Below are 15,001 nucleotides of genomic sequence, written 5' to 3' on the forward strand. Positions count from 1 at the left end.
GACCCTACACACACACACACTAACTGACCTTACACACACACCAACCAACTGACCTACACACATGCTAACTGATCCAACACATACTAAATGACCATACACACACTAACTGACCTTACACTGACACAAACTGACCTTACACACACACTAACTGACCCTACACACACACTAACTGACCCTACACACAAACTAGCTGATCCTACACACACACTGTCTGACCCTAGACACACACTAATTGACCCTACACACACTAATTGACCCTATACACATGCTAACTGACCCTACACACACACTAACTGACCCTACACACTACCCAACACACACACACTGACACTACACACACACTAACTGACCCTACACACACACTAACTGACCCTACACACATACACTAACTGACCCTACACACACACTGACCCTACACACACACATTAACTGACCCTATACACATGCTAACTGACCTTACACTGACACAATAACTGATCCTACACACACACACTAATTGACCCTACACACAAACTGACCCTACACACACTAACTGACCCTAAACACACACTGACCCTACACACATGCTAACTGACCCTACACACACACTAACTGACCCTACACACTACCCAACACACACACACTGACACTACACGCACACAAACTGACCCTACACACACACTAACTGACCCTACACACACACTAACTGACCCTACACACACACTGACCCTACACAAACACACTAACTGACCCTATACACATGCTAACTGACCCTATAGACACAATAACTGACTCTACAAACTACCCTACACACATACACTAACTGACCCTACACACACACTTACTGACCCTACACACACACTTACTGACCCTACACACACACTTACTGACCCTACATACACACTAGCTGACCCTACAAACACACACTAACTGACCCTATACACACACTTACTGACCCTATACAAACAATAACTGACCCTACACACACACTAATTGACCCTACACACACTAGCTGACCCTACACAAACACACAAACTGACCAAACACACACACACTAACTGACCCTACGCACACACACACACTAACTGACCCTACACACACACACTAACTGACCAAACACACACCAACCGACCAAACAAACACACTAAGTCACCACACACAAAAACTGCCCTTACCAATAAGTGGTGAAAATCTGGAGGGTGGCAGATATTTTACTGCAGCTTTTGACAAGTTTTCCTCTACACTGAAATGCTCTGTTCACTGAACATTCCTACATCATCATGGATATGTGTCTTTATAGAATCTAACACATCAACTCACTTGTCGAGATTCTCTATAACTGAAATCTGGTTCCCATAAAGTTTCAACTCGCGTAAATCCTGAAATGAGAAACAAAAGATGTTATGTACAGCTAAGCTATCCATAGAGCTAAGTTGAATTATCTGTAGAAATAAGTTCAGTTATCTGTAAAGCTGAGTCATCTGTAGATCTTGGCTAATTTGAAAAAAGGGGTAGGTGTACAGAACTTTACTTTCAGATTTTAGAACACCATGTGTGCCAAAACAATGCATGAAGGCATATGTCGCTATGAATACAAAGTATGTCATGACTTGGGTAAAGATGGGGAACAGATGAGACACAGGTTGCTAGTATCCGTTTACAACTTTACACACGTGACATGAAGAAATATCTCACCTTAAAGTCACTCACATGTATACACAGGACATATTTCACCTTAATGTCACTTACATGCATACACAGGACATATTTCACCTTAATGTCACTTACATGTTTACACAGAACATATCTCACTTTAATGTCACTTACATGCATACACAGAACATATCTCACTTTAATGTCACTTACATGTATACACAGGACATATTTCACCTTAATTTCACTTACATGTATACACAGGACATATTTCACCTTAATTTCACTTACATGCATACACAGGACATATTTCACCTTAATGTCACTTACATGTATACACAGGACATATTTCACCTTAATGTCACTTACATGTATACACAGAACATATTTCACCTTAATGTCACTTACATGCATACACAGAACATATCTCACTTTAATGTCACTTACATGTATACACAGGACATATTTCACCTTAATGTCACTTACATGTATACACAGAACATATCTCACTTTAATGTCACTTACATGTATACACAGGACATATCTCACTTTAATGTCACTTACATGTATACACAGAACATATCTCACTTTAATGTCACTTACATGTATACACAGGACATATTTCACCTTAAAGTTCACTTACATGTATACTTGTTGTTTTTTTGTTTATCGCAATATGACATCTGTCTGTAAATAATCGAGTCTGAAGCAGACGATCATGTGATTGGCAACATAAGCATCAATCCACTTAATTGGGATACGATGACATGCATCAACCAAGTCAGCGAGCCTGACCACCCGACCCCGTTAGTCGCATCAATCGACAAGCATAATGGCCTGTATATACATATGACACTAGGACACACGCATATGTACACAGAAAGTAGGAACCTACTTGATTGAACTCCAGATTATCTATTCTTCTGATGTGATTGCAGGACAAATCCAGAACTCGAACTTTCCTAAACTGTTGAAAGGAAAATACAACACAAGTGTTTACAACCTTCAGATAAACCAAGCAACAAACTACAAACTAACTTCCCGGGTTACTTCGCATCCTGCACTGGGTATGTACTGAGTTACACATGGAACACATTAGGATAACATCATGCATGACATCTGGGTATGTACTGAGTTGCACATGGAACACATTAGGATAACATCATGCATGACATCTGGGTATGTACTGAGTTACACATGGAACACATTAGGATAACATCATGCGTGACATCTGGGTATGTACTGAGTTACACATGGAACACATTAGGATAACATCATGCATGACATCTGGGTATGTACTGAGTTACACATGGAACACATTAGGATAACATCATGCATGACATCTGGGTATGTACTGAGTTACACATGGAACACATTAGGATAACATCATGCATGACATCTGGGTATGTACTGAGTTGCACATGGAACACATTAGGATAACATCATGCATGACATCTGGGTATGTACTGAGTTACACATGGAACACATTAGGATAACATCATGCATGACATCTGGGTATGTACTGAGTTACACATGGAACACATTAGGATAACATCATGCATGACATCTGGGTATGTACTGAGTTGCACATGGAACACATTAGGATAACATCATGCATGACATCTGGGTATGTACTGAGTTGCACATGGAACACATTAGGATAACATCATGCATGACATCTGGGTATGTACTGAGTTACACATGAAACACATTAGGATAACATCATGCGTGACATCTGGGTATGTACTGAGTTACACATGGAACACATAAGGATAACATCATGCATGACATCTGGGTATGTACTGAGTTACACATGGAACACATTAAGAAAACATCATGCATGACATCTGGGTATGTACTGAGTTACACATGGAACACATTAGGATAACATCATGCATGACATCTGGGTATGTACTGAGTTACACATGGAACACATTAGGATAACATCATGCATGACATCTGGGTATGTACTGAGTTACACATGGAACACATTAGGATAACATCATGCATGACATCTGGGTATGTACTGAGTTACACATGGAACACATTAGGATAACATCATGCGTGACATCTGGGTATGTACTGAGTTACACATGGAACACATTAGGATAACATCATGCATGACATCTGGGTATGTACTGAGTTACACATGGAACACATTAGGATAACATCATGCATGACATCTGGGTATGTACTGAGTTACACATGGAACACATTAGGATAACATCATGCATGACATCTGGGTATGTACTGAGTTACACATGGAACACATTAGGATAACATCATGCATGACATCTGGGTATGTACTGAGTTACACATGGAACACATTAGGATAACATCATGCATGACATCTGGGTATGTACTGAGTTACACATGGAACACATTAGGATAACATCATGCATGACATCTGGGTATGTACTGAGTTACACATGGAACACATTAGGATAACATCATGCATGACATCTGGGTATGTACTGAGTTGCACATGGAACACATTAAGAAAACATCATGCGTGACATCTGGGTATGTACTGAGTTACACATGGAACACATTAGGATAACATCATGCATGACATCTGGGTATGTACTGAGTTACACATGAAACACATTAGGATAACATCATGCATGACATCTGGGTATGTACTGAGTTACACATGGAACACATTAGGATAACATCATGCATGACATCTGGGTATGTACTGAGTTACACATGGAACACATTAGGATAACATCATGCATGACATCTGGGTATGTACTGAGTTGCACATGGAACACATTAGGATAACATCATGCATGACATCTGGGTATGTACTGAGTTGCACATGGAACACATTAAGAAAACATCATGCATGACATCTGGGTATGTACTGAGTTACACATGGAACACATTAGGATAACATCATGCATGACATCTGGGTATGTACTGAGTTGCACATGGAACACATTAAGAAAACATCATGCGTGACATCTGGGTATGTACTGAGTTACACATGGAACACATTAGGATAACATCATGCATGACATCTGGGTATGTACTGAGTTACACATGAAACACATTAGGATAACATCATGCATGACATCTGGGTATGTACTGAGTTACACATGGAACACATTAGGATAACATCATGCGTGACATCTGGGTATGTACTGAGTTACACATGGAACACATTAGGATAACATCATGCATGACATCTGGGTATGTACTGAGTTACACATGGAACACATTAGGATAACATCATGCATGACATCTGGGTATGTACTGAGTTACACATGGAACACATTAGGATAACATCATGCATGACATCTGGGTATGTACTGAGTTACACATGAAACACATTAGGATAACATCATGCATGACTTCTGGGTATGTACTGAGTTACACATGGAACACATAAGGATAACATCATGCATGACATCTGGGTATGTACTGAGTTACACATGGAACACATTATGTTAACATCATGCATGACATCTGGGTATGTACTGAGTTACACATGGAACACATTAGGATAACATCATGCATGACATCTGGGTATGTACTGAGTTACACATGGAACACATTAGGATAACATCATGCGTGACATCTGGGTATGTACTGAGTTACACATGGAACACATTAGGATAACATCATGCATGACATCTGGGTATGTACTGAGTTACACATGGAACACATTAGGATAACATCATGCATGACATCTGGGTATGTACTGAGTTACACATGGAACACATTAGGATAACATCATGCATGACATCTGGGTATGTACTGAGTTACACATGGAACACATTATGTTAACATCATGCATGACATCTGGGTATGTACTGAGTTACACATGGAACACATTAGGATAACATCATGCGTGACATCTGGGTATGTACTGAGTTACACATGGAACACATAAGGATAACATCATGCATGACATCTGGGTATGTACTGAGTTACACATGGAACACATTATGTTAACATCATGCATGACATCTGGGTATGTACTGAGTTACACATGGAACACATTAGGATAACATCATGCATGACATCTGGGTATGTACTGAGTTACACATGGAACACATTAGGATAACATCATGCATGACATCTGGGTATGTACTGAGTTACACATGGAACACATTAGGATAACATCATGCATGACATCTGGGTATGTACTGAGTTGCACATGGAACACATTAAGAAAACATCATGCATGACATCTGGGTATGTACTGAGTTACACATGGAACACATTAGGATAACATCATGCATGACATCTGGGTATGTACTGAGTTACACATGGAACACATTAGGATAACATCATGCATGACATCTGGGTATGTACTGAGTTACACATGGAACACATTAGGATAACATCATGCATGACATCTGGGTATGTACTGAGTTACACATGAAACACATTAAGAAAACATCATGCATGACATCTGGGTATGTACTGAGTTACACATGGAACACATTAGGATAACATCATGCATGACATCTGGGTATGTACTGAGTTACACATGGAACACATAAGGATAACATCATGCATGACATCTGGGTATGTACTGAGTTGCACATGAAACACATTATGTTAACATCATGCGTGACATCTGGGTATGTACTGAGTTGCACATGGAACACATTATGTTAACATCATGCATGACTTCTGCAAAGGTCACATTTTCATTATTCTCAAATTGTACCACTACAACTTTGTATGTTTGGTAATTCAGAAACATGTCACTGGACACAAGATACAACTGGTGCTCAGTGTTCTGTTACAATGTGTCCCACATCATGAAGTTTGTGTATATATTCTACCACTGCCTAAAACCTAGATATCTTAGGTAAACATAAACTCTTTTCAATTATACCAAGTCTCATAAATGTTCATGTATATGATTGATGCAATTGTAAAATGACATTCATCACACCAGTTTGAATACTTTGTCTTCACTTTGCAAAAGTGTGTGTGCTGCCTGACTGCTGGTGTGTGATGCCTGACTGCTGGTGTGTGATGCCTGACTGCTGGTGTGTGATGCCTGACTGCTGGTGTGTGCTGTCTGACTGCTGGTGTGTGATGCCTGACTGCTGGTGTGTGATGCCTGACTGCTGGTGTGTGCTGCCTGACTGCTGGTGTGTGCTGCCTGACCGCTGGTGTGTGCTGCCTGACCGCTGGTGTGTGCTGTCTGACTGCTGGTGTGTGATGCCTGACTGCTGGTGTGTGATGCCTGACTGCTGGTGTGTGCTGCCTAAATGCTGGTGTGTGCTGTCTGACTGCTGGTGTGTGCTGCCTGACTGCTGGTGTGTGCTGCCTAAATGCTGGTGTGTGCTGTCTGACTGCTGGTGTGTGCTGTCTGACTGCTGGTGTGTGCTGCCTGACTGCTGGTGTGTGATGCCTGACTGCTGGTGTGTGATGCCTGACTGCTGGTGTGTGCTGCCTGACTGCTGTTTTGTGCTGTCTGACTGCTGGTGTGTGATGCCTGACTGCTGGTGTGTGATGCCTGACTGCTGGTGTGTGCTGCCTGACTGCTGGCGTGTGCTGTCTGACTGCTGGTGTGTGCTGCCTGACTGCTGGTGTGTGCTGTCTGACTGCTGGTGTGTGCTGCCTGACTGCTGGTGTGTGATGCCTGACTGCTGGTGTGTGCTGCCTGACTGCTGGTGTGTGATGCCTGACTGCTGGTGTGTGCTGCCTGACTGCTGGTGTGTGCTGCCTGACTGCTGGTGTGTGATGCCTGACTGCTGGTGTGTGATGCCTGACTGCTGGTGTGTGCTGCCTGACTGCTGGTGTGTGCTGTCTGACTGCTGGGTTGTGATGCCTGACTGCTGGTGTGTGATGCCTGACTGCTGGTGTGTGCTGCCTGACTGCTGGTGTGTGCTGCCTGACTGCTGGTGTGTGCTGTCTGACTGCTGGTGTGTGCTGTCTGACTGCTGGGTTGTGATGCCTGACTGCTGGTGTGTGCTGCCTGACTGCTGGTGTGTGCTGCCTGACTGCTGGTGTGTGCTGTCTGACTGCTGGTGTGTGCTGCCTGACTGCTGGTGTGTGCTGCCTGACTGCTGGTGTGTGATGCCTGACTGCTGGTGGGTGCTGCCTGACTGTGGGTGGGTGCTGTCTGACTGCTGGTGTGTGCTATGTACCTTCTCCAGGTCAGCTACATGGGTCAAGCCCTCCCCATGCAAATTGATCTCATACACTCGGTTGTAGTCTCGCTCCTGGCACTGCTCCAACTGGTGAAATAGACACAGCAATGTGACTGACAGCTTACACTTCAGTTTACATGTGAAACTGAACATAACAAAATGGTAACAACTGGCCCTGTAGCATCACAAAAGAATGATAAAAAAGTTGTCATCCACACAGATTGTTTATAGTGTTTACGCTACCAACTTCTAAATGACAATAAAAGACTTTTAAAAACTTCTACTGAGTCTTATTTTATAACATATTCAAGACATCATTTAAAACTCATAAGGATAGAAATTATCAAAAACAATTTGCCAGATGAATGCTAGAATACTTACAATTTCTTCAGGTTCTACTGTCTTTTTGGGGCGATCATCTTTTTCCTCTTCTTCAGATGCGTGTGACCTCGTGCGAGAAGAGCCCCTCCGTGATGACCCAATACATGAAGACCTACTTCTTGATGACCCAAGACGGGAAGACATAGATCTTGAAGATCCCTGTCTCGAATTAGTATTACTTGATAACTTCGGATCTCCATCCTCAGCATCAGAAAAATCAAGGTTAGTGGAGGTTAGGGATGAAGTGCGTGACAGTGGCTGTCTGCTTGCAACTGATGTTCCTGATCCTGCTCTCCTCACAACTCCTCCACCACTGCAAAACGAATAAGTAAACTTTATAACTAGAGTAAAAAAAGGTATTGAAAACTTGTTAAATATCATGTATATGAACCTTCATCGTGCACCGGAGTTCACAGGAAGCAGAATGTTGAAAGATCAATTCTCATAAAACATCCAACTTGAAAATTATTTCAATTTTTCTTGTAAGCATTGGTCAGAATACTCTGACCTCAGCCTTCATCTTAACGCTGCATTTGTGATTTCCGGTAGTTCAGGCGGGACACGCCTCTTAGCAACCGTCTTTTAATGCAAATCAGAAACCAGGAAGTGCTCGCTTCGCAAACAATTTCAATTTCCTTGGAATGTTCCGTCTGCTGTAAGTAAGGAGCCATTAACGCGTTGATACTTACTTCAGGCATCGTTTTACTATTGCCTTATCCCCATCTATCAATGGCCAACAATACAACCCGCAGTTTCCCTAGGAAACTTTCTCTATTGACCTGAACTAGATCATCTGCATATTCATAGCGACTAATAAGATAACAGAAGTTACGTAGTCCACTAATTTTTCCCCCGCTCTGTGTTCATAATCTATTAGGAGATCATAAGGGCCATAATGCCATACTTAGAAATATGTTCTGGACTAGTAGCCAAAGGATAGATATATACTTTGGGCATACCAGGAGTGCTTTTTATTTATTTATTGTTGACTTTTAACATTTTTCCCTTCTTTTTTTTAAATTTTGGCATCCAATTCATTTCTGATATTTTGTTGTTGATTTTTTTTTTTAAATTTCTCTTACTTTTCGGTTAATATGCAATACTTATTACTGATAACACATTTACTTGGAATAGATAGCCAGTGTAGAGCAGCTATGTCGGAAACTGGATCTCTCGTAGAGGGCGGAACGAGTTCGTTTGTTGAAACAACAAAAGGCAGCAGCCAAATCTAGTTGTACCAAAGCTAGGAATAATCTTACTACTTTGATAGAAAGTCAGGATCAACCATCACGGAAAGAGGTAAGGGATGGTGTCGATCAAATGAATGATCATTTTGTGAAAGCAATAAATGTTATGATAGAGCTATCAAGGGTTTATGTTAAACTGGAAGAACATGGTAATGTTAAAAAGTTGGATCAAGAAATAGATAGTTTGGAGGAAGAAAATAACTTTGCTCTTGAATCTGTAAAGGAATATCTGCACAGCAGATCAGGGTCTAACAGATCAGGAAATAGCTCTGTGTCCAGTAGAAGGTTAGGCAGGCTATATATATAGCATACCAAAGAGATCCCAGATTAAACAACAAAGTGTTGTATCTCCGCAGCAATCTGAAGTAGCCGACCGTGAACATTTGGTCTCTGAAGGACACAATCATGGTCAGAAGGATGAGCTAGCATTGCATGTTGGTAGGACAAAATGCCCAGGTAAGTCAGATAATAAGGCCATAGGGAACGACATGTGGAAACAGTTGAAACGTGTGTCGATACCTGTTTTCTCAGGTGATATAAAAACATATCAAAGTTGGAAGGCGGCTTTTACGACTTGCATAGATCAGTCCCCAGCCACACCTGAGTACAAGTTGTTGCAATTACGCCAATATCTCTCGGGCGAAGCGTTGAAATCAATTCAGTCTTTAGGCCACAGCTCAGTAGCTTATGATGTTGCACTAGAACATCTTGAAAGAAAGTTTGGTGGGAAGAGGCGGCAGATTGCAATCCAAAATGAGGTAATTAGTAATTTCAAACCAATTCGCGAAGGCCATGTTCAGGATCTAGAGAAATTCGCAGATATTTTGGATGTTGCAGTCGCAAACATCAGAGAATCTGACAGGGTAGAGGAGTTGGGTAATGGCATGCTTTATGCCACTTTGTTGAAAAAGATGACTGAACTTATGGTCGCTCAATATCAAAGATGGGTGTATGAAAGGGACAGACAGGAGTCAGTAGAGACTCTCAGAGAATGGATAATGTTAGAATCAGAATTTCAGATTGTTGCAAAGGAATCAGTACATGGATTGACTACACCAGGTAAGAGATCACAGGCAAAACAGAAAATGTCTAGCACATTTGTTAGTGATGTTAGTATCTGTGGTGTATGTCCTGAAGAGCATGACATTTGGAACTGCAAATTTTTCAAGGGTGTGCTTGTTTCTGATAGATGGAACAAAGCCAAAAGATTGAAGCTTTGTTTTCGTTGTCTTATGGGCAATCATCTGGGTAACAGCTGTCGTCAAAATAGGCTGTGTGGTATATCAGGTTGTTCAAGGAACCACAACAGATTATTGCATAATGAAAACTCTGGAAAGAATGAGGTCATTGACAAGACTTCGCGTACCTACCAAAACAGAGATATAGCTAAACCACAAGTTGATGAGTCAGTGGTAAATTTGGGTCACGATGCAGAAAAATCAAAATCTCAAAAACGTGATAAAACTGAAACGTCTCATGCATCAATGCCACCGACGTCAAACACTTTGATGGCTCTTCGCACTGTTCTAGTGGTATTGAAAAATGGGACTAGGACCATTACAGTAAACGCTTTGTTGGATGATGCGAGCACAAAGTCTTACATTAATGCCGACATTGCAGCTGAGTCGGGTTTACAGGGTGAGCCAGAGAAGATCTTTGTAAATGTTTTAAATGGTCATACAGAATCGTTCGAGACAAAACCAGTAGAATTGAAGCTTGAAAGTGTCAGTGGTGATCTTAGTATTCAGATGTCTGCAATGACAACTAATGCTGTGACTGGCAATTTGCAAGCGATTGACTGGCAAAAGCACAGAAACAAATGGACTCATTTACAAAGTATACCATTCCCAAAAGTATCAAAGCCTTGTAGGGTTGAATTGCTTATCGGTGTCGATCATTTGGATTTGCACCAGTCGTTTAGAGAGGTGACTTGGCATCCTGATGATCCAGTTGCAAGACTTACCCCACTTGGATGGACATGCATAGGTAGCTAATCTGATCAAGGTAAGTTTGAACAAAGTAACTTTGTTAGTTCATTCTTCACTGACAGCATTGATGTTGAGCTGACTGAGTTACTGCACAAGTTTTGGGAAATAGATCAGGGAATCCCAATATCACAAATGAAGCCTAATGATGAAAAGGTTTTAAAGTATGCCCATGAAACACTCACTCATAAGGATGGTCAATGTGAAATAGGTATTCCTTGGAATGAAAATGCTCATTCACTGACTGACAACTATCTCATGGCTGTTAAACGTCTTAACAGTACGGAAAGGAAGTTGACAAAACATCCAGAAATAGCCAAGGCTTATGATGATATTATCTCTGAGTACTTGTCGAAAGGATACATTCGCAAAGTTCCACAAGATGAATCATTTAGTGAAACAAGATGGTATCTTCCTCACTTTCCCATTTTGCGTCCTGATAGGAGTACCACAAAGGTTTGTATTGTGTTCGATGCATCAGCTAAACATGATGACCTATCTTTAGCTGATGCAATACATGCAGGACCAAAGTTGCAAAGTGAGTTGTTTGATGTCTTACTCCGCTTCAGAAGACATCCAGTGGCACTTATCTGTGACAAGGCTGAAATGTTTCTTCAGATCAGTATATCACCAAGTGATCGACCTTATCATAGATTCTTGTGGAGGTCAATGGATATGACTAGAAGTCCTGACGTGTATGAATTCAGTAGGGTTGTAATGTATTTGGAGTTACATCCTCTCCATTCTTGGCCCAGTTCGTGGCACAGGAAAATGCATGAGTTCATATCAAAGAATTTCCACTGGCTGCAGAAACTGTCATCAAATCAACATATATGGATGATAGTATGAATTCTGTTGAAGATGAGGAAAAGGGTCTAGAACTCTATGAACAGTTGAAAAACCTATGCATGCCAGAAAGTGGATGTCTAATCACCTTGAGGTATTAGATGGCATACCTGAGGGAGATAGAGTAAATGAGGTTGATCTCAACAGAGGGCATTTGCCATCAGTGAAAACTCTTGGTTTGTTATGGATAGCCGCATGTGATTGGTTTACGTTTAGGGTAAATTTCCCTATAACACATGACGAAATCTCCAAAAGAGGTTTCCTCAGATATGTTGCCAAGGTTTTTGATCCGTTGGGTTTCATTGCACCGTTCATTGTCACTGCTAAAGTAATCCTACAAGAGATGTGGATGGCAGGACTCGACTGGGATGAGGAGGTAGATGAGGCGTTGAGAAACAGAATAGAGCAATGGCTAGGAGATCTAAATGGTCTAGAGACAGTACAGGTTCCCCGGTGTCTTTGCAGTGATAAAGACATCAGTTTTCTGACTTTGCATACCTATGTTGATGCCTCACAGATTGCATATGGAGCGGTTGTGTATGCAGTAACTGATTATCCAAATGGTGACAAATTGAGCAGAATAGTAGTGTACTGTCTTCCCCAAACGTGGTTTAGGTTCTAGCAGTCATCAGTTTACCGATCCAACACTGAGGCACAGTCTTGTAAAATATTGGACAAAATTGAGTTTCAAGATTTATAAGTTTATTACTTCTGCGCACGCCAGTGTGCATGGATGCATTTGGTAAAAGGCTACAACAAAACAAAACAAAAGAATTAACCCTTATGCAATAAGGAAAACACACATGTACGTGGGTACTTATACGACCTTGTGGTGGACTTCATATGAGTCCGAATCAGCCTAGCATGGCATTAATACTGAAAGAAGCGCCAGAGCAATCATTAGGCTTCAATAGACATCTATAAAAAAACTATCTGGTGATTTTAAGTGCGCATCATAAAATTTACACGTGGTTCCTGATGCTACATTACACTAGAATTTCCACATACTGAATACACACAAAATTTAACATAAGTTACATCCAAAACATATCTAAAAGGTTCTTAACGATATAATTCATAAACTTACACTATGGATGGCTGAAGTTCGACTTGATATAGCATGCAATGCCAAAAACCAATGTGGGGAACCCACGGACCAATGTCACTGTTGCGACCGACGAACGTTCTAAAACTAGCACTTCCGGTCCTAAGCGAAGCGCATGATTGAGAACCAGTGGAATAAAAAATCACTGTTACTTGTAACGGCACACTCCCCGCTTGATATATTACAAATATATCACACATACAATTATGCATGAATAACACAATAGACACTTGAGTACGTTAAGCAAAACAATACAATGTTCATAAAGTCATTTGTTTGACTTCTCTGCAGACAGCAGCACCACCATCTCTGAGATTGGACGTGTATATGTTGTTGCCGATTTCTCACGGATAACACGGACAACAGCCTTTCGCACTTTGCCATCTGTACTTGGAATAGCCTTCTCTATTACACCAATAGGCCATTCATTTCTTGCAGTATTCTTTTCCTTTAAAAGAACAACATCGTCTTGTGAGACATTAGGTTCATCTGAAAACCATTTGTGTCTACGCTGCAAGGTATGAAGATATTCATTCTTCCACTTTCCCCAGAACTGATCAGCAAGGGACTGTACTTGTCTCCATTGTGACTTATATAAGTCTTTTATCTGAAAGTCTGACACCATTTCCTCTACATGTTCAGTTTTCAGAGTCAACAGAGTAGAGGGTGTCAGTATGCCTGGCGATTCTGGGTCTGATGAGATAGGTACGATTGGTCGTGCATTCACAATTGCACAAACCTCAGCCATTAATGTTGTCAACACTTCATGTGTAAAGTTTTTCGATGACACATCAGTGAGCATGGAGTCGAGAATTCTTCGTGAAATGCCGATCATTCGTTCCCAAACTCCACCCATATGCGATGAATGTGGAGGATTGAAAATCCAACTGGTTTTGTTTTCACTCAAAAAGCTCTGAATCTGCTCGTCCTCAACATTGATAACATGTACATTGAGAATGCCTGCTGCGCCAATGAAGTTGGTTCCGCGATCTGACCGGAATTCTTTTACTCTACCTCTGATAGATGTGAAGCGCCTCAGAGCGTTGATAAAAGCAGAGGTGCTCAGTTCTTCAATAACTTCAATGTGAATTGCTCTCACAACAAGGCAAGTAAACAGTAATGCCCATCTCTTACTGTTTGCTTGACCTCCTCTTGTGCGCCGTGTGACAACATTCCAGGGGCCGAAGGTGTCAACTCCGACATACGTGAAAGGTGGACTCTGTGTCAGGCGGTCAACTGGCAGATTGGCCATCTTCTGCTGGGCTTCTCGACCACGTAGTTTCCGACATTTCACACATTTGTAGATCAAAGAATTGATCAAACGTTTTCCACTTGTAACCCATAGACCTGCAGCTCTTACAGCTCCTTCAGAAAAGTGTCGGCCCTGATGTTTAACTTGTTCATGATAATGGCGAACGAGGAGAGTGGCAATGTGATGATGACCAGGGATAATAAGAGGATGTTTGTGACCAGTACTCAAATCTGCTTGACCGAGACGTCCACCTACTCTCAGCATACCTTCCTCATCAATCACTGGATTCAATGTCCTTATTGAACTATCCTTCGGCAAAGGAGATTTGGATCTGATGCAGTCTATCTCTGTTGCATAGACTTCATGCTGAACTTGTTGAATGATAAAATGTTCAGAGGCCATGTAAGCGTGGCTGCCAACAATACCTGTGC

At 41.4% G+C, this 15,001-nt stretch overlaps 2 protein-coding genes across 2 annotated transcripts in view; both read right to left on the reverse strand.

The window, feature by feature from the left end:
• LOC139469349 (protein phosphatase 1 regulatory subunit 7-like) overlaps positions 1-15,001 on the reverse strand; it is a 47,527-nt gene that overhangs the window by 24,040 nt on the left and 8,486 nt on the right. Inside the window, exons 2-5 of the mRNA XM_071251499.1 lie at positions 8,136-8,448; positions 7,752-7,841; positions 2,528-2,599; positions 1,300-1,358 (exon numbers count right to left, since the gene is read on the reverse strand). Of these exons, the coding sequence (XP_071107600.1) occupies positions 1,300-1,358; positions 2,528-2,599; positions 7,752-7,841; positions 8,136-8,448 (534 nt within the window). The remainder of the gene's footprint in view (positions 1-1,299; positions 1,359-2,527; positions 2,600-7,751; positions 7,842-8,135; positions 8,449-15,001) is intronic.
• LOC139469352 (uncharacterized) lies at positions 12,864-14,991 on the reverse strand. Its single transcript, XM_071251504.1, has 2 exons — positions 13,301-14,991; positions 12,864-12,963 (listed from the first exon to the last, which is right to left on the reverse strand). Exon 1 carries the CDS (start codon positions 14,970-14,972, stop codon positions 13,587-13,589), a length of 1,386 nt encoding a protein of 461 aa, XP_071107605.1. The 5' UTR covers positions 14,973-14,991; the 3' UTR covers positions 12,864-12,963; positions 13,301-13,586.

Source organism: Haliotis cracherodii, unplaced genomic scaffold, assembly GCF_022045235.1.
Source record: "Haliotis cracherodii isolate W230 unplaced genomic scaffold, xgHalCrac1.p SCAF_2, whole genome shotgun sequence".
Taxonomy (NCBI): domain Eukaryota; kingdom Metazoa; phylum Mollusca; class Gastropoda; order Lepetellida; family Haliotidae; genus Haliotis; species Haliotis cracherodii.

What these genes read in the sequence shown, in the direction of transcription:
- LOC139469352 (XM_071251504.1), bottom strand. Translation starts at nt 14,972, where the DNA reads ATGGCCTCTGAACATTTTATCATTCAACAAGTTCAGCATGAAGTCTAT.